Raw genomic sequence first — 26,618 nt, forward strand, 5'->3', positions numbered from 1 at the left:
GTGTGAGCGCCTCAGAGGTGGAAGCTGTGGAAGGGAGAAACGAGCTTGAGCGTGGCGGCAATCGAGCTTCCTCCTCAGGCAGCTCGTGGTGTGGAAGGAGCCCCTGTCCTCTCTGGGCCAGGCTTCTGGGAGCTCCGGTCTTCCTCGCGACGTTCTCTCTGATTTCCTTTTCGTAGGCTTTATTTAGGGCCAAAGTGTCCGAGATAAAATCAGTTTTCCATTTCGCAAGTATCCTGTCGCTCAATTTGTGATCCTGCAGCTTTAGTGAGTAGTTGTACGCTCATCATTTACGGTCTTGTCAGAGGATGACTTCACTTTCAATGGAATTGTTTTAGTAACTGTCCTGTGTTGCGACGTAAACAAATCCTTTAAAACTGCCTCTGTGATTGCTCTTCCTTAAGTGTTTTCTTATATCGAACGTTTTCGTGACCAAAGAAAAAAGAGCTCAGGTAAAATCCCCCCTCTGCTTAGACCACTTTTGTAAATAGCCTTTCCCTGAGCCGTCTAAGCTCAGGATGGAGACATCCTCTAGGATCCTCCCAGCCTTGGCTGGCCAGGTTTTAGAGGAACCAGGGGAGATTATCAAAGTAAAGGTTAAAGAAGAAGACCATATTTGGGATAAGGAGTCCTGCCAACAGAGGGATTTGTCTTATACCAGGGAACGCTCTCGTCAGCGCTTCAGGCAGTTCTGCTATCAGGAGACCCCTGGGCCCAGGGAAGCTCTGAGCCAACTGCGGGAACTTTGCTGCCAGTGGCTGAGCCCAGAAATACATACCAAGGAGCAGATCCTGGAATTGTTGGTGCTGGAGCAGTTCCTGACCATTCTGCCTGAAGAGCTCCAGGCGTGGGTACATGAGCATAATCCTGAGAGTGGAGAGGAGGTGGTAACTATGCTGGAAGATTTGGAGAGGGAACTTGATGAACCTAGACAGCAGGTGAGAAATTGGAGGTGCCATCTTAAACGGAGAATTTGGGTGCAGAGGTCCAGAATATAGTAAGTGGACTTAACACCGCACTGGTGGCTGCAAATTCTGGTTTGGGGTATTATTTCTTATTTGGTCACCAGCTGGATATTATGTTTATAACAGCCTTTGTGTAAATGAGAGCTGATCCAAATAAGTAGATTACTTAACCAAATGTGAATCCTTGATCTATTGCTTACCAGTGGAAAATTTAATGACTGTGAGATTGAACAAATACATTAGGAAAAATTGTAAAATAAGCATTAATATCTTGTGAAGCCATTTCTTATTATGAAGTCCACTATTTTTATCACATGAAAATAAATCAGCATAAGAGTATGAGGAATATCTTCTAGGAGAGACAAACTGAGAAGTAGCCTCACGTAGTGGAAATATGAGGAAACACAGTGAATCACAAGATCTGGCTTTGTGACTAATTAGCTCTGTAACCTTTGGCATTTCCCATTGCCTCTGGGAATTTAATGCCTTCATTTATACAATTAAAAGATAAGTTGCTTCACTAATTAGCTGTGTAGCCTTGGGCATATTACACCTTCTCTGGGACTTTAATATCTTCATCTGCGCAATGAAAAGATTAGTTGCCTTTCCTAGGGTTTTTTTTTTTTTCCCCAGTACCTAATATTGGTATGTGAAGTGTTTTGAGTGAAGTATTCTTTTTAGAAGAATTTTAGAAGACTGTTACCATTACACTAGTGTTATTTTTTAACAGAATTTGCCTGATATGAAGGTGATTTTAGAACATTATAGCTATTGCCAGGCATCTTTACATTTTTATAATGATGACATCCATAATATGTTCATGTTTTTCTATATACAGTATAATCTATTGAAAAATGTGTTTCTGGAATGTAGAATCTTTCATATGAGATTAATATAATGCTGTAAATGAGTAATTATTATGCTGAAATTATGCTGGTTCATTCATTACTTTTCCCAGCAAGTTGGTGTTTGGGGCCATCAAATAAGAACAGCTGAATTCAAACAAACTATCTGATTGTAGCTGAATACATAAAGACATACAATATTGTACACAATGCCTCATCCCCCTAACCTTCTACCCCCATTCTTCCTTTTGGAGCTCTTGGCCACACTGTCTTGTCTTGGAAGTAGTTGTTTGCATGGTTCCCATCTTTGTGCGTTTTTTGTTAAAATTTTTTGTATTCCAGAAAATGAGCAAGCAAAAGGGTTTGCAAGTGCCTCAGAAGCATGCTGGTGATAAATTTCTGCTAGTGAGTATAAAAGAAGAAAAAATTTAACTGAAGAAAAGCTTGAAATTATAACATTTTGAAAGAACCTGTGATGTGTCCTGTGTCATAAGGAGGTAAAGTGTATAATTAGAATCAATGCTTGGAAAATAAAAGAAAGTTATTTAGCTAGTTATCTAGCTGGAAAAACTGCCAGTGCTATAAAATCTGCTAGAACAAGGCATAAAGAAATGGAAAAAATGGAACATTGGCTACACATGTGGGTTGAATACCAAACAAGAAGCAATCGGGTACATCCTTTCTCAAAATTAAAGAGAGAGTTTTAACAATATATGAAGGTCTTAAGATAACACCTGAAAATCCTGCAGAAGTATCTTCATTTACCATAAGTAGTGGCTGATTTAGTGATGGTTATGTTTTCCACAATGATAAGTTGTCTGGTGAAGCTGTGAGTGCAGACGAAGAAGCTGCAAAGAAATTTCCCCTAGTGTTAGGAAATTTTATTGCTGAAGGGGGCTACAGCCTGGACTAGATTTTCAATTTTGATGAACTAGTCTCTACTGGAAGCAAATGCCTTCAAGGGTCTTTCTTTGGGAGAAATGGGAATTCCAGGGTTTAAGATTACAAAAATTCAACTGACTATAATGCTGTGAAGCCACTGGAGATGTAAAGCTAAAGCCTGTTTTTTTTTTTTTTTTTTGGTTTTTTTGTTTGTTTTTTATTCCTTTGTCAACCCACAAGCTGTCTAGCAAGAGAAGCTGGATGACAGGGCAGATATTTATTGATTTTCTGGGTGATGCTTCTATAAAATATTTAAGAGGAGCTGGATGTGGTGGTGCATATCTGTATTCTCAGTGACTCTGGAGGCTGAGGCAGAAGGATTGCAAGTTGGAGGCCAGCTTTAGCAATTTAGTGAGTCCCCAAGCGACTTAGTGAGACCCCTGTCTCAAAAGGCGGCGGGGGTGGGGGTGGGGAGTGGGGGGGTGGATGGGTGGGGGTGGGGCGGGGAAGACTGGGATGTAGCTCAGCGGTAAATGCCCCTAAGTTCAATCCATGTATCAAAAAATAAGATATTTAAGAGGAAAAATTTGTCTTGAAATTTTTAGCCAGGTATGGTGGTACATGCCTGTAATTCCAGAAGCTTGAGAGTCTGAGGCAGGAGGATCACAAGTTGAAAGCCACCCTCATCAATTTAGTGAGGTACTAAGCAATTTAGTAAGAGCCTACCTCAAAAAATAAAAAGGGTTGGGGATGTGGCTCATTGGTAAAGCACCCCTGGGTTCAATCCAAAAAATAAATAAGTAAATAAAAATGAAGTAAAATAAAATTCTTAGAATTGTCAATCATACACCATGCCACCCTCTAGAAGTTGCTGAGCTTTTTCTTCAAATACCAAAATTCTCTTTTCACCTCCTAATGCAAATTATTTAGTCCAGTCCCTTGATCAGGGTGTGATTGCAGAATTTAAAGCGTGTTATTTGAGGTGAACATTCAAGATGTTAATTGTATCTGTAAAGGGGATAATACCCAAACAATTTCTGAATTCTGGGATTGAGTCAATATTAAACTTGTGACTGGTATTATTGGAGAGGTCTAGAACAATCTCACAAAATCTTGCTTGCATGGGGTATGACATAGAATTCTTCCTGATTTAATACATGATTCCAAGGTGTTTAGCTTTCCAAAAATTGTCTCCCAAATCAAATCAAATTGTATTGCTACTGCAAACGAGGTTAAATTTAAAGAAGTTGAGACTGAAGATATTAAGGAACTACTGCCAAGGATCTTTCTGTACAAGAGCTACAAGTTATTTGCTGAGGCACACATGAAAGGTGTGGGGAAGAAGAAGATGCAATTCATCAAGCTGCTCCTCAAGCCCTTTCCACTTCTAAGTTATGATAGAAAAATGGTTGCAGTGGATGGAAGATAATGACCACAGTGCAGAACATAGCAAGTTTGTACTTCATAGCATTTGGAGCCATAGAAAGAGCTTCTTTATGACGGAAAGAAAATATTTTAAAAACTGGATATCTTTTTATAAGTCAGTGCTAAAGAAATAAAAACAAGATGATGAGCCAAAATAATTACTGTTTCTTGGAAAGTGTGCAAATGCTTCTTCAACTTATGAAGATAGTATCTCTCTACCCTTGCCCTTTCCTTACACCTATTTCTAACAAGATACCATCACCTTTCTAAGATGAAATGCTATGTAATATTTCTTTATTTAATATATTTTTGAGCAAACTGTATTTTTACTGAAGTTGCTATAGTTTGATTCATGTTCCAGTAACAATTTAGTTTTTAGACAGTTCATCCTTTACCTTATTTTCCTCATGAATCCTGTTATTTTTGTGCAGTTTTACAGAAAGCATGTTCTTTTAGGAGAGTCTTACATTATAGCACTTATGCCTCTAAGGCAGTTTCTCACCTCTAGCAGCACCTCTTTTTCTTTTGTTTCAAATAAACTTTTTTTTCTGTTAGTATGTGCCTATTACTTTATAATTTCTTCTAGCTTTGTTGAAAAATGCAGCCACTGGTAGGAGTTGGTGTTTGGTCAGTTCCCCAAGTAACATTTGCAGGTGTATTCTGATCATATTTGATAGTTTTTATATGGCTTAGGATTTATGAATATCTCTTAGTCTTGTTGAAGACTAAGTTTGCTTAAGTGTTTCTCATTTTTCTTGTTTTTGTGTAATTTCTGAGAGGGGGAAATAACCACTAATGGATAGTTTTAGCTGCCAACCCAGTATGTATTCTCTCCATCATGTTGTCCTAACAAAATGTTGGGTTTGTTCATGCTGGTAATATACCTATATAAATTCTCTTCCTGCCTTTCTTGTACTAGTGTTAGCCATTCAGCATAGTTATGGACAGAAAGAACTAAATATGTTTTCTGGGGAAGCTTTTACTTTCCTGATAAAATGTAACAGATGTGTTTAGTTTCACTTTATCTGACTTCCTCTGGTAGCCATCTTGTGACCATTAAGTTGATGATGAATATGAGAAGTAGTACCAATATGTTAAAAATGGCAAAGCAGAAATATAAAGACGGGGTTCCTGTCAAAACTGTTAGGTAAGTGATGCAGTGCCACCAACTACTTCTGAATGTTTATTATGTGACAAAAATCAACTCTATTGGCCAGGTGCAATGGTGCACACCTGTAGTCCTAGCGAATTGGAAGGCTGAGACAGGATCCCAAATTTGAGGCCAGCCTCAATAATTTAGCAAGGTCCTAAGCAACTTAGACCCTGTCTCAAGATTAGGAAAAAAAAAAAAGGTTGGGGATTTAGATCAGTGGTAGAGTGCCCCTGGGTTCAATACCCAGTACCAAAAAAAAAAAAAAATTTTTTTAAATTTTAAAACTGTATTTGAGCTGCTATAAGTTAGTTCTAACTTAATGGAAATATGTACATTTCTAATGAGTATAACAATATTTACTCCACTGTCTTACAACCATGCAGCAGAGTAATTTCTATCATTGGCACACGTTTAATCCTTTAAGTATCTTGTTCCACCTGGTGAGTACACCTGTGTTATTTGTTTTCCACTGATCTGTAGAATTCAAATAAACAAAAAAACAACTTATTATATAATCTAAGATATGATACTTTAATGTTAGGTAGGCCAAGAAAATTTTCTCTACTGTGTACTGTTTTTTAATACTAATCCCTATGTGTCGCGACCCCTCGCCAGCATGGAAGACACGACACAGGATTCTTCTTTCAGCAGTTTATTCAGGCCTTGAGTCATGTATCATCTTCTAGCGCCCGCACCCGACACACCCAAGCACAGCATAATAAAGCCCCCCGCAGCCCAATCCCAAGCCGCCACGTGGATCTCTCTCATAGGGTGGTAAGGGATTGCGTGCCAATCTCTCCATAAAAGGAGTTGTTTACCACAGGCCACAGTGGAAGCCGGCGCCATCTTTTAATGGCGGCCACGATCTATAACAATGGCTTACCACAGTTCCCCCTTCTATTTTATATAACAATGCAGGCGAAAGTAGAGGTCCTATCCCACTGTGCAGAAGTGGCTGCAATGTATGGTCCAGTCCTAAGGAGGCGCCTTCCCCAGACCTGATCCCATATCAGCCGACGCCTTTTTTCGTAGGGCGGGGCGTGGACGTCAAACCCGCATGCAATAGGACATGCTTTCCTTGAGGTCCGTTGAGGGCTCACTCAAGTGCAGTGCTTTGCCTCACATCCTGCATCGTGACGACGGCGAGAAGTAGGATAACACAGGTAGCCTGGTAATAATAACAAAATTTAAGTTGGCAACACAATCCCTAAGCCCCAGAGGAAGGTAAAGAGTCTGTAGTGAGAAGAAAGACCAGTCCTGAAACCCATCTGCGTGCAATGGTAACAAGACCTGCAGAGTGCAAGGGCTATTCAGCACTGGGACATGCCAATCCCAGTGCAATGTGAAACTAACTTGGGGTGCAATGGCCCTGCCCAGAAATCACTGTTTAAGATGTGCAAGCCAGATTTGTGGAGAAATGCCATTTTCCAAGGCCGCAAGAGCCTGTATGATCATAGCCTTCTCTTGTGCATGGCGAGTTTTAAGGCGACAGAGAAGCCACAAACAAAGCACAACACTGAAGCAACACATAGCACCAAAAATGCCCACTCCCACCCATTCCTTAAAGAAGGAAAAAGCAGAGGATAGCCAACTGGTGAATTGACCCAAAGTCACTGGTTCGACACGGGTACTATTCAAAACAGCAATCTGAGTTAGTTGAGACTGGATCAAGTTTTCTGCTTCCATGGACCAGGTTCCGGATAGATACTCTCCGATGATGCAGGAGGCATTTCTGGAATTATTAAATCTGACAGAGGTTATACATAAATGCGCACGTTGATCGACACAACCCAAATGTACTAGATTAGACAACTCCTCAACCTGAGCTTGAAGCAGATCTATCCTTAGATTAGCAGCCAGAATCCCAGATAAAATGTGTTGATTAATTCTACTTTGAGATTCAAGTATGGTGGATGTTTGTTGAATAACCTGATTAATAGTGGCAGCAGTTTGTACCTGGCTGGCCATGGCTACTCCAGCTGTAACCGCTGCAACAGCAGATACCGCCACAGCTGTCACTATAGCTGCCGTAATTCCAAAATCTCTATGGGCTCTAATCAGTGCAACTATAGGAAAAGATTCTGGATCTGCAGTAACCGGGATCGGGACAAAGGTTGGAATTTTCATAATCACTGCCATAGTCCAGGAGCCATTCCAACACTCAGACAAATAGCAGGTAACATTAGAACAATTAAGCATCCCCTGTGGTGTATCATTAGCCAAAATAAACAGGAACGGAGATTGGAGACAGACTGCTGCGGAGGGTAATGTAGCATTAGATAATTGTGAATTATTTGCAGAAATTTTAAGCCTCCTACCTCGCCCTGAGTCTTGGGTAATGCCAGAAACATTAAACAGCCAACTTTGGACTCCTCGTAATTGAGCCAAAGCGGAAATATCAGCTGTGGCTCCCTTTTCATTGGAAATCAACCATTGAAACCAAGACCAACCTGCTCCTATAGAGGAATTATTGTTGGAAGAATTATACAAGTATCTTTTAAGAGAGGGGGAAAGAGAGAAACCTTTAGCGACCTGATGTTTCTCCCAAGAATGATCTTGGCAAGGTGTGAATGTTGGGGGGGTATCCTGTTTGTTGATTAGCAAACCTGCCTTGCCCCAAAAGCATATCCTTATCCCAGGCAGGGCGTCCCGCTGCATGATTTTGGGCAGCTTGCTCTACTGCACCCTCTAGCATAAATGCTCTCCAATCCAAGTACTTCCCTGGGGAAACACAAGCACGGACTAGACTAGCCCAATCTGAAGGAGTCATGCAAAATCTAGTAAGTCCCTCCACCTGAGTAAGGGTGAAAGCGGCATCCATGCCATAAGTGTGGACAGATTCTGCCAAGGTTTTAACTATCTTAAAGTCTAAAGGCTCATGATATCTTCCCCTGTTATTGTCCTGAAATACGGGGTATGCAATTCCCATACCTGTATTAACTGTCCTCCAAACCTGCGCATGAAAAGATCTCCCGGAACCTTGGCTCCCCCCAACATACGGGGGTGGGGCAACCGGCACCATATCTTCTTCTAGATATTCTACCTCCTCCTCCTCAGAGTTTTGTTGACTGATACTAGATCCCTTCCCCTTCTTACAGTAGGCCTGCGTGCCCTGTATCTCCTTTTTCTTCTTCTTCATTTTTATCTTGCGTAGTTGTTGTAGCAGTATATCAAGGTCCTCAGAACTCTCTGAGTCGCTTGTGTTCTCAGGCGTTTTTAATTTGGTCAAGACTGGGTAGAGCCTTCTCCTATTTTTATTTTCAGGCTCTTTTGCCTTCTCACTACTCTTACTCTTAATACTCTCTGCCACTTCACTATGTGATCCTTCAGATTTTTCCTCATGTACTTGCTCAAGAACAGCTTGACCCTCACTCACAGCTTCTTGGCATTTACTATCTACTATACATCCTCTAACTAACTTCCAAAGTGGTATAACACCACCCTCTAAGGTGCCTTGCTCACGAGCGAAATCTAGATCTTTCCCTAATTTGTCCCAGCTAGGAATCGTAAGACTCCCTGAAAAGGCAAACCAAGGAGCCGCTATATCAGCTTCTCTCAAAAACATTTACAAAGTACTCTGCTTTACCTTAAGTCCCTTTGAACGTAGCAACCCATCTAGGGCCAACAAAATTGGGCTTGAAGAGGTAGCGCCCATAATGTTTTCAGAGCTATAAAGAAAGTGAAAGTACAAAAATCCCCGCTCTCTCCTTTTCTACAGAGGAGCGTCCCGCTATTAGCTTGCGGATTCCCACTTACCTGGGAACTTACCGGTGCACCACCCTGACTGCTGAAAGTTCTGGATCCTGGGTTCGAGGAATATTAATTCCCCGTGCGGGCCACCAAGTGTCGCGACCCCTCGCCAGCAAGGAAGACACGACACAGGATTCTTCTTTCAGCAGTTTATTCAGGCCTTGAGTCATGTATCATCTTCTAGCGCCCGCACCCGACACACCCAAGCACAGCATAATAAAGCCCCCCGCAGCCCAATCCCAAGCCGCCATGTGGATCTCTCTCATAGAGTGGTAAGGGATTGCGTGCCAATCTCTCCATAAAAGGAGTTGTTTACCACAGGCCACAGTGGAAGCCGGCGCCATCTTTTAATGGCGGCCACGATCTATAACAATGGCTTACCACACCTATGCATACCAAAATCATTTCAGAAACTTCTTTATTCAGTTGAGGGTACATTTTGGAAGACCAGTGTGACAATATTAGCATGACAATACTGTTGATGAGTATAAAGTTATCTTTGATCTACTATACATTTTATTTTTATTTTTTAATTTTGTTTTTAATTGTAGTTGGACACAATACCTTTATTTATTTATTTTATGTGATGCTGAGGATTGAACCCAGGGCCTCGAATGTGCTCTGCGAGTGCTCTACCACTGTGCTCCAGCCCCAGCCCCAGCCCTCTACTATACATTTTAAAGCAGTACAATTTTCACTAATTACCTGAATTACTGGTATGGACTGTTTTCCTTTTTTTTTTTTCTTCTTCCTTTTTTCTTTTTAAAAAGAGAAACCCCATTTCAGTATTTAGCATAGAAAATAATATGTCACTGATATACAAGTTAACCATCTAAATTATTATCTTTCCTAATTCATAAAAATTAAATAAATACATTTTATTGTCAAATATAGGATAACATTTGTTTTTTTTCTTTTTTAAAAAAGGAACGAACTTTTTTAAATACCTTTATTCTATTTATTCAGTTGTATGTGGTGCTGAGGGCCTCACATGTGCTAGGCAAGCACTTTACCACTGAGCTATCACCCCAGCCCCACATTTGATTTTTTTTTTTTTTAATATGCCATTTCTTTTCAATGTTGCACAAATAAGGATTTGGTAAACTTTAGCTAGATAGCTTAAATAAATCAGTACATGTAGGTCAGCAATATTTTATTGGTAATTTGGGATGTATCACAACTTCATTCCAAGAATTGTAATTTAAATTGATCAATGAATAATATTTCTAAGGCAAGGTTAAGAATTTACCTGTGCATTATAATTGATATTTGAACTCATGGTAACTTCTTTTGCATTATAACTATGGACTTAAAGTTACATATTTTTTTAAACAGATTTGATTTGTTTGAATTTGCCATGGAATTATTTTCTATTGCTTAATTTATCACTTCTTAATATTGAAAATCTCAACACCAGTCCAGACATTAATGAAGGCAAAACTGCCAAACACTAAGGTCTTACAGACTTATTTCATTTTTCCCTATGCCAGATCCAAATTATGTACAAAAAGGTCATATCTGAATTTATAAAGTACAGCAAATCAATAGGATAAAAGACATACTCCAATAGAAAAATAAACAAAGGACTTGAATATCTATATTTTTAAAAATAATAACCAATTGGCCAACAAAATTATAAACAATCATTAGTAATTAGAAAAATGCAAATTCAGACATACTATTTTATTCCAACCAGAAAAGATTTAATAAATTAAGAGTGTCAATATGACTAAATTTTGGTGAAGATGTTTAGCTACTGGAATGCTTATTACTAGGAGTAAACTGTTATGATTACTTTGGTAATATCTGACATACTTAATCATACTCCATGAGCTAATATACCTCACATTTAAAGACATGTAAGAGAATATATAACAGCATTATCATAATTGCCAAAAATTTACATGTCCATTAGAAATAAAATGGATGAATATATTGCAGTAAATTTATACAACTGAATACAACAATGGAAATGAATGAACAATTGCTACATTCAACAGTGGGGATGAATTTTACAAACATAATGTTAACCAAAGGAAGCAGACAAAATATTGCATTACTCTGTTTATGTAAATTTCAAAAAGCAAATGAATCTGTGGTGATAGATGTCAATATAATAGTTACTTTTGCAGAAGACATTAGGCAACAAGACACCTTTCTGAGATGTTGGTAATGTTCCTTTTCTTGACCTGTGTGGTTCACTTTGTGGTAAGTCATTGAGTTCTGCATTTGTGAGTTGTGTATTTTTTTTCCTCTAAGCCTATAATATTTCAACAAAATTAAATTCAAAAAGGTGATTTATATCCTATTACAATGTTTCCTGCATGATAGCTATGGTACTTGACATATATGCACATTATTAGAATTCTGTGTCATATGAATGGGAAATCACTTTTTAAAGCCAAGGCTAGTGAGGGAAAATTTCAGAATTAACCAAATTTAAAAACTAAATTCAGAAATTGATTCATAAGCCACCAGAGGATAAGCTGTTTCACTTGGATTTTGCAAGTTATGTGCAGAGCATAGGTTGATTAGTTTTCAACACTAGATCTTATATACTGGTATAACAAATTATTTTCCTTTGCTTGACTTCAATAACATTTGTCAAGGCAGACCAAAATGCAATGTTTCTCTAAGGCTATTTGCAAGAAGTCAAGATTGTTAGGAATGTATGATGGCCAGGCTACTTCCATTTTAAGTGGTACACTCAGAGGTGGAAGCAGGGACATCATATTCAAACTGAAGTGTCCAGGCCTATTTTCTTTTCACTGTACAGTTTACCAAATGAATATAAAGCCAAATTTATGTTCTTTGGAAGTTAATAGCTTTTCTTTTTGAGAAACTTCATCTCTTGCTTATAATATTAGAATTAATCATGAAGATGTGATTAATCCTAGAGACTGCTCTTAAGAAGTCTTTAGGAAGTTATTGGTTATTGGACATGCATTTTTCATGAAGTGTTCACCAGATTTCACAATGGCAGAGATTCTGAATAGATTTTGCCTACTACTTTCAGTTTACTTATTGCTTAATTGATCAACAAAGATTCACAACTATGCCAGTGTGCTGTTAGTAATCCTTCCCAGATTACTACAAGATTCCCTGTTGTACACTGACTTTCATTTCTTCACTTGGCACAAACAATGGATGGTATAACACCTGAATTTACAGGCCTATATTTTACAAAGATTTAGTAAATCAATTACACAAAATGCTGAGAAGGAATACAGTAGAGATTTAAGCAGGTTCTTCTGATTTCTGAAGAAAGTGAAACCTAACCAAATACTAGGATAACAATGTCATGTGGATAATTTGAAGGTTAACATGCTTTTGTATTAACGACAACATTTATTTTAGGTATTCATTAACTTACTAATCAGTTGGTTTAAGTTCCAGTTCTTCTATCTGACTCAAATGTTTATCATTTGGAATAGACTGTTCAGCCAGACATGTGGCACATCTTGTAATGCCAGAGATTTGGGAGTGTAAGGCAGAAGCTTTGCAAGTTAAAGGCCTATCTGGGAAACTTAGACCCTGACTCAAAATAAAAAACAAAAAGGACTGGGCATGCAGCTCATTGAGTATCCTGGGTTCAATCTCTACCATTAAAAAAATAATAATACGGGATTTAATATTTTAATAATAATACTTTTCAAAGTCAGCTATAATATCGTTTTTCCCCCTTAATATTACGGTCAGATAAACTTATTTATGACCAGTGATATCCTTTCCTTTTGACTCTTTTCTTATTTATCCATACCATTAGTGTAATAGGTGAAATAACAGTCCAGGAGAAATCACCTGCTAATTATAAATAATAAAGAAGTAAGTCAGCAGAACCCAAGGAAATTAAGAAACAATCAACTATTGCCCACTGACATGAATTCTGAAGGGATTACTGGATTAGCTAATAACTTAATGGGATGCAGCCAGTGCAGAAATCTGTGCTGTCTGGAACTCAAAATTTAAAGACAATAGAAAATGATTTTCTATCTACTATGTTAGAAAAAAACAATTAATTGCTTAGTTATGGAAGGAAAATGGTTAAAACACATGAATTTTATTTAAATGTGCAAATAAATGTGAAAGAATTGCTAGGAAAACTTATGGTCTGGGAAATAGTGTTATCTAGATATTAATGGTACTATAAAGCCTCTTTGGATAAAGCTGATTTTGACACACAAAGAAGCAGATCAATGAAATGAAACAATAGAAAGTATAAAAGCAGACCCAATATTATCTGAAAATGTGGTATACAGTAAATATGCCATTCCAAATCATGGGGGAGGGGAAATAAGTGATGCTAAGACAAAAGGATAGCTTCTGGGGAGGAGCAGTACTGGGGACTGAATACAGGGGCTCTATACTATTGAGCTGCATGCCCAGCCCTTTTATTTTTGGGGGAGATCAAACCTAGGGACGCTTAACCACTGAGCCACATCCTCGGGCCTTTTTTATGTTTTATTTAGAGATAGGATCTTGTATTGCTTAGGGCCTCATTAGGTTCCGGAGGCTGGCTTTGAACCTGCTCACCTACGGAGCTGCTGGATTACAGGCTGGATAGGCTACCAGGTCTGGCCCTTTTATTTTGAGACAGGTTCTCACTGTTTGGCCTTGAATTTTTGATGCTCCTGCCTCAGCTTTCTGAGCTGCTGGATGTAATACAGGTGCGCATCACCAGACCTGGCAAGGATAGTCAATTTGAAAGAAACATTAGATTCATACTTAATATACTATAATTTAAAATGTGTCAGAGATTAATATTTTCATTTTTAATTGTACAGGAAGTAGGAGAAAACATGAATGACTTGGGTGTGTATAGTTACTCAAAATCCAGTAGCAATTATCTACATGAAAATTTTATAGGACAAAAACTCACAGTCAAAATAATAAATTGATAAAAATATTTGCAAAGTACATCATGAATAAAAGCTGATCTCCTCAACATAAATGCAGTAAAAAACAGCCAAGAGATACGAACGTTTTCATAAACTAAAGAAAGTTTCTTAAATATACAACAAAACTTTCAACCACAGCCATAATAAAAGTGAATCAAAATTATATTGAAGTAGATACCATTTATCACCTATGAACCTGGCAAAATTCAAAAGCTTGATGAGTCTGTTAGCCTGATTGGGAAAGGCAAGTTCTCTCATGTATTGCTGGTACAATTACAAAATGGTATAACACCTAAAAAGGGATTTTTTTTTCACTGACTAATATACATTTATCTTTTGATCTAGCAATATAATTTCCGGGGATTTACTTTGAAAATACATGTCTACAAATAAGAAATAACATAGAAATAGTTTCTCACAGCAGAATTATTTGTAAAAACAAAATATTGTTGACAACCTAAATGCGCAGTTACATGAGTAATTGATTAAATTATGTACATCAATATAATATGATCTTAGGCAAATCAAAAGAAGAGTGAGCAAGATTATCTATGAATTGGTATGAAATTATTTTTAAGCAAAATTTTTATATTAAATGACAAAATAAAGATGTATACTAGTGTATATATAATATGGAAGAAATAAATGCATTGTATTTGATTTGTATCTATTACATATACACAGAAGTACATACACATGCATATACATGCAAACATGTATACATGCAAACATTTGCATATAATGTTTATTTTTTTATGGGAATAAGTGAGAGTAGAGAGCAGGCTATATGAATATGAGGAAGACTACTCTGAACATATATTTTGATTTTTTAATACTATGTAAAGGTTTTAAGTATTTTAAAATATATTAAATTCAAAATGATTAAACAGAAATGAACCCAACTATATCTCAAAGTAATAACAAAATAAAAATTATTCAGGCGACTTGAACACAGTATTCTGACATATATTCTTAGTGTGATGCTTCCTATGGATATATAATCTACAAACATGTTGATTTTTACCTAGTAGGTATGTTGTTGGAAGTATCCTACAGCACAAAATTTATGTAATTTGGAAGTGGTTCTGTGTTTTTTGTAGGCTAGAACAAATGAATACATATATTTACATTGTTTTGAACTATTTTGTTTTTTAACTGTGAGAGAAGATACAAAATAGAATGTGGAAACTAGGAAAACCTTATGGCATTGAAACGACATTAAAATCATATTTTGGAAAATGTATGTACCAGCTCTAGCCATGAAAGGGCCTAGAGGTGATGATCCTTTATCAACAATGAGCCTACATTCTACTGAGTCTTTGCTACTAAACACTGTTGTCCTCTAAAATCAGGAAAAATAGTTGAAACCAGGTCTGGGACAGGAAAAATAAATGTGGGCCTTGAATTGCATGAGATATACTAAAACAACAACAAACCCAACAACAAAACTAGTTGAATTATGTCAGAATAAGGTAGGAGGCAGCTTAAAGAGGCTTCCACTGACCAAATTTGATGCAGTCTGTGTATTAAAGTGATTAAGGATGGAAGTAAGACTGATACAGTAATAACTTTTTTTAAAGACAAGTAAAGGAGAAAGGACAGAAAATTGAATTTCAAAAGAAATCACCATTTTGCAACCCTGATTTAGGCTACAATCATCAATGAATGCTAAAACCATTGGGGAATAAAATATTCACATTGTCCCAAAATATTATCCCATAGCTTATGGCTGATATTATTTATAATGAGACAAATTATTTTTCAAGTGGATAGGTCTAGTGGTCACTACCTTAACCAAGTGATCAGATTTAGCATTATCAACAGTGAACCCCATAGAATGTACCTTGTGATGTGACACAGAAACTACACACCACTTATATAGTATTCTTCCAAAATGTTTTAACCAAAATCTACTTGTGAAGAAACAAATCAAACAGACTCCTAATGGGGGATATTCTCTAACAGCTGGCTCTGACTTCCAAATTTAATGTCATAAAAAGTAGGAAACTACTTTTGATTAAAAGATGCAAAGGAAATATAGCTAAATATGATGCATAAATATTGATTGGATTATGGGTTTTTTAAAAACCATAAATACATTTTTGGGACAACTAGGGATATTTAATTATAAGCCATATACTAAATGACCAAAAAGAAGATTATGTTTTTTTTCCTACTCAATGCAATTATCCAATTTTGTCTTTTTTTTTCTCATCTATAATACATTGGGTTAATATTTTCCACCTTTGTCCTATTCAACTGTTGGATTCCTTCCTGGATTAAATAACTCATTAATCTCTATTAGATAATTTTCCTTACCCCAAAATATTTATTCTTTTTTGGGGGGAGAGGGGGTAGCGGGGATTGAACTCAGGGGCACTAGACCACTGAGTGACATCCCCAGCCCTATTTTTGTATTTTATTTAGAAACCGTCTCACTGAGCATCAAAGTGATTAAGGATGGAAATAAGTCTGATACAGTAATAACTTTTTTTAAAAGGCAGGTGAAGGTGAAAGGACAGAAAATTGAATTTCAAAAGAAGTCACCATTTTGCAACCCCCAATATAAAAACTGATTTAGGCAACAATCATGAATGAATGCTAAAACCATTTCATTTTTTCTTTTTTTCGTGGTGCTGGGGATTGAATCCAGGGCCTTATGCATATGAGGTAAGTACTCTACTGACTGAGCTGTATCCCAAGCCCCAAATATTTATTCTTAATGAAATCAATTTACTGAAACACATTTACATGTTTTCTCAAACAGAACAGGGATGGTATTAACTCCCATACAATGAAGACAGTTTCTGTTTTAAGGCTCTGGTTTTATTAATTCCAGCTTTAAAAAAACAAACCACTATCTTGGACTCCTCTTAAGATTTCAATGAAGACTTTCTTCTTAACATTCTGTTTCAGTGGAAGAATGTATTAAGGTTTATCTATGATTTGTGCAGTAATCATATCAATTACCAAAAGTACCTATTTGTCCTCAGGTCCCGCAAGGCACATATGAGCAGGAAGTTCTTATGGAAGAAATAATCCCTCTGGATTCTGCAAAGGAGTCCTTAGGTACCCATCTGCAGTCTATGGAAGACAGAATGGAATGTGATTCTCCAGAGCCACATCTACTTCAAGATAACGGTGAGGATAATTTAGGCCTGGGAAAGATGCTAGAGACTCGAGGAAGAAAGGGGCTAGTCACTGAGAAGTTTATCAAAACTCATGGTATTTCAGCTTCTGAAATGTACTTGAAGGAAAAACCAAGGATAAAAAATCAGTACAGTATAATATTAATAAATAAGTTGAATTAAGCAGTCAGGTGATGATGTCAAAAATAGTTGAACATAAGATTTTGCGTGGATATTTTGCAATGGAGTTAATTTAGTACCTGTGGGTAAATCAGAGATACCTCTGTACATAAATAGTACTTGTCAGTGTCACAATAAATCTCATTGCTGTATCCCCTACTCCCAGTTTTTGTCACATAAGGGCTTGTAAGTTTTGAAAATACTGTTTAGAATTCTACTGAAGAGAACAGAATTTCTGAATTCTACTTTCATTAGTTTTCTAAGGTCTGTTAAAAGAGTGTGATGTGTAGTAGAGGCAGGAGCCTAGACTGGCCTGGTTCTGGATTTACTGTTATTATTACTTTTTAAAATGATAATGGATAAAATGTTTTTCTCCTCTTACAGCCCAACAAGTCCCTGTTTCTTGTTTATCCTAGACTTTTTAATATTGATTCCAAATTCTTGAGCTCACATTCTTCTGATTCTCATTTACATTGACCTACATTTCCTCCCCAAATTCATCCTTGTTTTCCTTACTTTTCAGCTCATAGTTCCATAACATGGCACAATATGGATCAGCATGGAAAGAAATACTGTTTATAGAATGGTCTTTTCAGTTGCATTTTAAGATAGCACTTTTGAATGTTGTCATGTCATTTTAAAGTTAATCCATCAAAATTTTATTTATTTATTTATTTGATACTGGGGATTGAAACCAGGGGTACTTAACCACTGAGCCATATCCCTAGCCCTTTTTTGTATCTTATTTAGAGACAGGGTCTCACTGAGTTGCCTAGAGCCTCAATAAGTTGCTGAGTCTGGCTTTGAACTTGTCAAAGCCTCAGCCTCCTGAGCCATTGGGATTACAGGTGTGGACCACCATGCCTGATAGCCAATCAAATTTTATTAAGCACATTTTTGTTTGGTACTAGGGATTGAACCCAGGGCACTCTACCACTGAGCTGTACCCCCAGCCCTTTCTAGTTTTTATTTTGAAATGGGTTCTGGCTAAATTGGCCAGGCTACTATTGAATTTACAATCCTGTATCAGCTATCCCAATAGCTGGGATTATAGGTATGCACTACCACACCCTGGCTACTAAGCACTTTTGAAAAGATACTAGAGAAATAAGTCATCCCTGTTATAAAGTTAGCATCTTGTTAATTTTATCTTTGAATGAGTTAAAAAAGAAAATGCTGTAGTGCTATGTGTGTCTTGAATAGATTGTTTCTCAGGAAAGGAGAATTTGCTGTAAGCTTAAATTTAACGATCAAAGAAGTTTTATTGGAATTATTGAGAATTAGGTGAGGCCAAAACACACGGTAATATATCATTAATATTAACCGAGTTTGGGAAATTTGAGCATGTGAGATGATTTAAATCCACTAGTTCAATATTTGGTATGCAAATGAAAATTGGTAGTATAAACAGTGTTAACCTTTGAGATGGCTATAGGGATATAGAGGCAACGTGCTAATTCCAGGTTATTCTTTTTCATTTTTTCAAAATAGTTTTCTTCAGACTGAGTAATCCAAGTTTGAAGTTTGAAGTATTCTAAGTGTTTATGTTATTGTGAATATTCTAAACATTTAAAAATATTAGAGATTTTTTATTTGGACTCATTTGCTGCTCTTACTTTATTAAAGTTAGTAGTGAGGGTATTTGTATGAAATTTGTAGTTTCATAGGCCCTAAAAGGGAATTGATATAAGCATATTATTTTATTTTATTTTAAATATCAGATAAGTCTTCCTAATAGTGTCTCCAGAACATACTTTTTTTTTAAAGAGAGAGAGAGAGAGAATTTTTTAATATTTATTTTTTAGTTTTCAGTGGACACAACATCTTTATTTTATTTCTATGTGGTGCTGAGGATCGAACCCAGCGCCCGGTGCATTCCAGGAGAACGCATTACTGCTTGAGCCGAATCCCCAGCCCTGATATAAGCATATTATGTTGGAATTTAAGCCCAGATATTGATGTACCATATAACCTGATTGAATAAAAGAAAATGTGGTTGTAGTTTGGGGTTTTCAAAAAAATGTATCACTATATTGCTGTGTTAGTCAGCTTGTTGTCATTGTGACCAAAAAACCTGACAATAACAAAGGAGGAAATATTTATTGTGGCTCACAGTTTCAGAAAATTCAATCAGATAGATGGTCAGCTGTCTCTATTGCTGTGGACCTGAAATGAAGCATGAGGCAGACCAACATGGTGAAAGGAGGAAAGCTCATAGCAGCTGGGAAGCAGAGGGAGAGTGAGAGATTCCAGGGAGAATATAATCCCTTTCACCTTCAGTGACCTACTTCCTTTAATCTTACCTCCCTGTAGTGCATCTTCCAATCAATGGATTAATCCACTGATGTGAGCCCTTGTGATTCAATCATTGCCTAAAAGCCTACCACTGAACCATGCTTTCAACACATGAGCTTTTTTAAAAATAGCTTTTATTTTTTAAAAATTAATATGTATGGGGCTGGGGATGTGGCTCAAGCGGTAGCGCTTGCCTGGCATGCGTGCGGCCAGGGTTCGAACCTCAACACCACATACAAACAAAGATGTGTCCGCCAAAAACTAAAAAATAAATCTCTCTCTCTCTCTCCCCCCACCCTCACTCTGTCTTTAAAAAAAAAAAAAAAAAATGTACATTCCAGGAAACAGAAAAACAAAGAACAAAGTCATCCAGTCTGTCACAAACAGCTTCTTGAACGTGTTGTTCAACACACAAACTTTGGGGGACATTCTAGATCCAAACTATACAATTGCTGGAGTTTCTCCAGCCAAAAAAGTGTTCTTATATGGTGAATAAATTGACACAACATTAATTTATAACCTGCTTTATATATAAAGCAGTGCTTTAAGGTTACCCTGAATATTGTTCTGATAAGTCACATACTGTCTTTCTACTGTTTACTATATCAGAACTTTTTATTTGAGCAACATATATATTTTAAATTATATTCCCAAATAATCTAATTGATTTTTTCCTTTATATTGTAGAGTCATATTTGTGGCTTTCCATGATGTCTCAAAGCATGGGTGATGATAACATTAGTAGCTTACATACCAATGAAGCAGAAATTGAATCAGAAAACATGAGAAAAAGATTCTTCAGAAATTTAGCAATGTTACTAGAAAACAAAAGTAATAATACTAAGATATTTTCTAAAGCAAAGTACTGTCAATTAATAAGGGAAGTAAAAGAGGCTAAAGCTAAAGCAAAAAAAGAATCAGTTGACTACCGTCGCTTGGCTAGATTTGATGTTAACCTCGTACACGGAAAAGAGAAGCTGATTGAGGCTATAAATGGAGAAACAGATAAAATACGTTATTATTTACACAGTGAGGACTTATTTGACATTCTTCATGATACACATCTTAGCATTGGACATGGTGGACGTACCCGCATGGAGAAAGAATTACAAGCAAAATATAAGAACATCACAAAAGAAGTTATAATGCTATACCTCACACTCTGTAAACCATGCCAACAGAAAAACTCAAGAAAGTTCTAACATCAAAAATTAAGGAAGTTAACTCAAGATGCCAAGTAGATCTCATAGACATGCAATTGAATCCTGATGGGGAGTATAAATTTATTATGTATTATCAAGACCTTCATACAAAGTTAAGTTTTTTGCGATCACTAAAGTCTAAAAGGCCTGAGGAAGTTGCACATGCTCTTTTAGATATTTTTACAATTACTGGAGCACCCAGTGTCTTACAATCCAACAATGGGAGGGAATTTTCAAGCCAGATTGTCAGTGAACTCAGTAATATTTGTCCAGAATTGAAAATTGTCCATGGGAAAGCTCAGGCCTGCCAAAGCCAAAGTTCTATAGAACAAACTAATGAGATCCAAAAGAGAATCTTCTCCTGGATGCAAACAAACAACTCTCCACACTGGACTGAATTTTTGTGGTTCATTCAGATGACCCAAAACCGATCCTATCACAGAGGTGTACAGCAGACTCCATGTGAAGGTACATTCAGATCTGAAGCTAAACTGGGCCTGTCCCATTCTCAGTTAACTGAAGAATTTGTTGCCAAATTGCACAGAGAAAATGAATTAAATCAAGCCAACAGAGAGTTAGAAAATACTTTAAGAGCCCAGTATGAAGAAAACATTGAGACTGGAATAGATAGTAGTGATATTGAAGAAAATCTTTCTATTACCCCTAACATGGCTGAAAAAAACCCTTCTGAAAGCAGACTAAGATTTTTATCCTGTGTAGTTTGTGAAAAAGAATGCACAGGTGCCAATAGTTGTACATCATGTCTGGGAAATGTCCATGCAATCTGTGGAGTGCCTTCTCAACATGAGACTGAGGTCTGTGGTCACCAAATAACTTGTAGTCTTTGCCATGAGACCAGTTCAATGAAAAGGAAACATAATGAGATTCAAAGACGTTTGGCTGTTCAACCTTCTAAAATGCTAAAGTCATCAGAGACACCATTTTCACCAGACACAGTAGGAGACTGGGTAAGAGTTTTGAATATCCACTGTAGATGAAAGCAGGGTAAGAGCCTCATATTTTACTGTGAACAGGATAATTATTTATGAATATGAATTACTTGACAAGGTGTACCAAATCACATTTTGACCATCTTAAATATATTTTTCCTCAAAGAAAGGCAAATTGCTTTAATGCCTCCCACCAGCTTTTTTTTTTTTTTTTCCTTTTTTCCCAAGTTGGAGGTTATAACCTTAGGTGTTTCCTGGTTTATTATTCTAGGGTTTTACAGCTGTCTGGTGTCAGGCATTTCTCATGGGATGAAAAAGCTAAGAGTAAGAGGACAAATAGTGTATATGACAGATGGTATGTTTCTATGGAAGAATGAATTGGGAATAAATGAATTTAATGCTACTTTTTTCAATTATATGTGAATTTGGGTGGGAACATTAGCTAAGAAAGGACATTTTAAATCATATTTAGAAGGGGTGAGAGTAATGAATTTGATTTGAAAATATGGGTTTGTGCTAGGAAAGAGTTCAGTTGCAGGACTTAAATAGCATGATTTAATACCTAAATTGTTTTAAACCAGGAGTTTTATGAGGTAGAGCTAATGTTTTGAAATATGGAGGTTACACATGATTTAGGCCAGAGGTACTCAAAAGTGTGACTTGTAGACCAGTAATTATCTGCAAACAGTTTTTACTAGTCCATAATGAAATAAGTATAAAAATTGAGATTATTAGAAACATTTATAATGATTTGACATTGCAACAATATCCAAGCACATGTTTAATAAATTTGCCTTACTGAATAGAGTATAGAACAGTTTGAGTAAGATCAAAGGTGGTGGGAGTTGCATGCTAGTCAAACACAATTAAGTTCACATTATAGTGTTTGATATTTTTCATGCAGTTTGTTGGATTAACCCAAACGGATATAAAGCTCAGAAAATGTAAACATTTATTTTATAACTTTTTAAAAAGCTTTTAAATTTTTTAGTTGTAGATGGACACAATACTTTTATTTTATTTATTTTTATGTGGTGCTGAGGATCAAACCCAGCGCCTCACACATGCTAGGCAAGTGCTCTACCACTAAGCTGCAGTTGCAGCCCATTATTTTATAACTTTCTAATTTTGTTTTATTTTATATTTTTGTAGTACTGGGGATTTAACTCAGCCTCAGGCGCACTGCAGGGCTGCAGTGGGCAGGGGCTCTACCACTGAGCTGCATCCATAAATCTTATAACTTATTTTAATATCATCTTTTTAATCAAGTCTAGTTTTGAGTTTATTATTTGAATTTATTAACTAAAAGAGGGAAGTAATATTTATATTATTTATTTTTAATCTTAATTTGCAGATGGCGAACCAAACTTCACTGGATTTTTTTGTAAAGAAGAGACACACCTTTTCTGAATACAGAAGTAGTAAAAAAAGAAATAGTAACAATAGAAGTCATGCTGAAGAAGTGAAAACCAAAAGAGTTCATACTAGTTTTACTCGGAAATATGATCCTTCATACATTGAGTTTGGTTTTGTAGCTGTAATTGATGGAGAAGTACTAAAACCACAGTGTATTATTTGTGGAGATGTACTGGCGAATGAAGCAATGAAACCATCAAAACTTAAGCGACATTTATATTCGAAACATAAAGAAATAAGTTCTCAACCAAAAGAATTCTTTGAAAAAAAGAGTAGTGAATTGAAAACTCAACCAAAGAAGGTGTTTAATGTTTCTCATATAAACATTAGTGCTTTACGGGCTTCATATAAAGTAGCGCTTCCAGTTGCTAAGTCTAAAACACCATACACAATTGCTGAGACACTAGTGAAAGACTGCATCAAAGAAGTTTGCTTGGAAATGTTGGGTGAATCTGCAGCAAAAAAGGTAGCTCAAGTACCACTTTCCAATGACACCATAGCTCGACGTATTCAGGAACTGGCTAATGATATGGAAGATCAACTCATAGAACAAATAAAATTGGCAAAATATTTTTCATTACAACTTGATGAATGTAGAGATATTGCCAACCTGATAATCCTATTAGTCTATGTGAGGTTTGAGCATGATGATGATATAAAGGAAGAATTCTTTTTTTCAGCCTCTCTGCCTATAAACACAACTAGCTCAGAACTGTATGAAGCTGTGAAGAATTATATTGTTGACAAATGTGGCTTGGAATTTAAGTTTTGTGTAGGAGTATGCTCTGATGCTGCAGCTTCAATGACAGGAAAACATTCCAAAGTGATTACCCAGATCAAGGAACTTGCACCAGAATGTAAAACAACACATTTCTTCATTCATCAGGACAGTCTTGCTATGAAAAAAATATCAGCTGAACTTCATAGTGTGCTTACTGACATAGTAAAAATTGTGAATTATGTAAAATGTAATGCATTGAATTCAAGATTATTCTCCTTATTATGTGATAATATGGAAGTTGATCATAAGCAACTGTTATTGCATGCTGAGATACGGTGGTTGTCAAGGGGAAAAATTTTGTCAAGAATGTTTGAAATACGAAATGAACTCTTAATGTTTCTGCAAGTCAAGAAACCTGTTTGGTCTCAGCTTTTTAAAGATGTGAATTGGATAGCCAGACTTGCTTATTTGTCTTATATATTCAGTATTTTTAATGATCTTAATGCTTCTATGCAAGGAAAGAATACAACATGTTTTTCAATGGCTGATAAGATTGAAGGACAAAAACAAAAGTTAGAAAGTTGGAAAAACAGAGTATCTACAGATTGTTATGATATGTTCCATAATTTAACAACATTCATAAATGAAGTAGGTCATGATCTTGATATTGCACATTTGAAAAAAGTTATCAGTGAACATCTTAGAAATTTGTTAGAATATCTTGAATTTTATTTTCCATCAAAAGAAGATCCACGAATAGGAAATTCATGGATCCAAAACCCATTTCTTTCCCCAAAAGATAGTTTAAATTTAACTATAACCCTACGTGATAAGTTGTTGAAACTGGCTACTGATGAAGGATTGAAAATAAAGTTTGAAAATACAGCATCACTTGCTTCATTTTGGATAAAAGTTAAAAATGAATATCCTGAGCTCGCTGAAATTGCTTTAAAGTCTCTTGTTTTATTCCCTTCAACATACCTCTGTGAAACAGGATTCTCTACTTTAAGTGTTATTAAAACAAAACATAGAAACAGTTTAAATATACATTATCCCCTGAGAGTAGCATTGTCATCAATTCAACCTAGATTAGACAAATTAACAAGCAAGAAACAAGCTCACTTATCACATTAAAAACTTTATTGATGTATATAGATGGTTGTTCAAAATGTGCATACATTTAGTGTGAGGAATTTGCTATTGCACTTTAAACACTCTGTTTAGTTACAATTATGGAAGTATAAAGTTATGAGTAAAATATCAATTCTCTATATAATTTGTTTATATATACACTTTCAATGAGGAATTTGTTTAATATTAAAAAATTTTTAATTATAATATAATTTTTTCTTGTTATATTTGTTACACTTATTAAAATAATTTTGAATTTGTTTAATATTTAAAAATTCATCTTTTAGTTTATATGTCTTTTTTATTATATTTCATTAGCATGTTAAGATTGTAGGACAACTTCAGGACAGGAAATGATTTCTTTGAAATGGCAGAGTAAATCAGTGAAGATTGAATTCAAGGGGTAGGATTAGAATTCAAATGCAAAGAATAAGGTCAGTAAGAAGTTAAATTTGTTAAGCTGATCCAGAGGGTAGACTGGGAGTCAATGTTAAATTCATTTTGAATATGCACTGTTACCTAGTGTGTTAGTTGGTGAGGTAGAGGAAACACTTATCTTGTAATTGTGTTAAAGCTTTGGATTTGTATTGATGAATTCTGGTTTTATAAGTGTTGGGGATTGAGCCGTAGTGACAGATTTTTAGACTTTGCTATTGTCTTCAAGGTGCTTGGGATAAAGTTAGGCATTATTACCATCTCAAGTATATCTAACAACCTCTATTGTTTAGAGGTGACTTGAAAAAATATCACACATTTCTGCTCTTATGTCTCTGTATATTCACTACTGATTGAAAACAGACTATTAGCACAAGGCAGATTCTTTAGGTTAAAAGATAACAGTCTTGAAAATATGAACACATTTATATGTGCACATTTGCAAAAAGTTATCATCAATCATCTTACAAATTTTCCAGAAAATGACAGTCTTTTCCTAGACAAGTAACAGCTTACAGTAAGTGCTTCTTTTCAAAGAAATGTAACAAAGCTAAAGAAGAGAAAGATATTTAAGGATATAAAATGTTATTAATAACAGCCTTTTGCTTGTAAAGTGGAAGAAATATTCTCATGCAGTTTTTAAATCTTGATTGAATTATGTGTTATTGTGTGTTACTTTTAATGAAATTGTATGACTTTCTCAAAAAAAAAAAAAAAAAAAGGTAATAATGGTGGATAGATTTAGAAAGTGATTTGACTCCTCCAACCCACAATTTATGTGCCCTCTTTCCTATGTGATGAGTCATTTGCCACTTGTTTTAGTGCTTAAATAAAGTATTGTGTTTTCAATGTAAAAGTTTTAAAAATCAGCATGGCGATTTTATATTTATTTCTAAAATAATCTGTGGAGAAAATAGACTAAGAGAGATATTGAGAGTATATTTTAAAAGAGAATTAAATTCTCTTACTTTTTCTCTAAGAAGAAATATAAAGATTATCTGTGAGCAGAATTAGATTCACCTGGACAAGAGTTTTGGTGCAAAGTCTTTTCATATACTTGAATTAGTTACCTATTTTTTCCTGGAAATGATACTCTGTTAGGGGGATAAATTGCGTTCTCTTTTTAGGCTATAGGAAAACTTGTCTTTCCTCTCTTCCCTCCTCTGTTTATTGTTTTACTATACATTCTTTTAAAAAATTCATCTTGGGGCTGGGGATGTGGCTCAAGCGGTAGTATGCTCGCCT

At 36.0% G+C, this 26,618-nt stretch overlaps 1 protein-coding gene across 1 annotated transcript; it reads left to right on the forward strand.

The window, feature by feature from the left end:
- Scand3 (SCAN domain containing 3) lies at positions 1 to 25,017 on the forward strand. Its single transcript, XM_027922148.3, is given in 5 exon segments — positions 1 to 935; positions 16,909 to 17,056; positions 20,206 to 20,703; positions 20,706 to 21,688; positions 23,025 to 25,017. Coding segments are annotated over 5 exon segments (3,966 nt in total). The 5' UTR covers positions 1 to 515; the 3' UTR covers positions 24,942 to 25,017.
- Positions 25,018 to 26,618: the final 1,601 nt, after the last annotated feature.

This window comes from Marmota flaviventris, chromosome 6 (genome assembly GCF_047511675.1).
Source record: "Marmota flaviventris isolate mMarFla1 chromosome 6, mMarFla1.hap1, whole genome shotgun sequence".
Taxonomy (NCBI): Eukaryota; Metazoa; Chordata; class Mammalia; order Rodentia; family Sciuridae; genus Marmota; species Marmota flaviventris.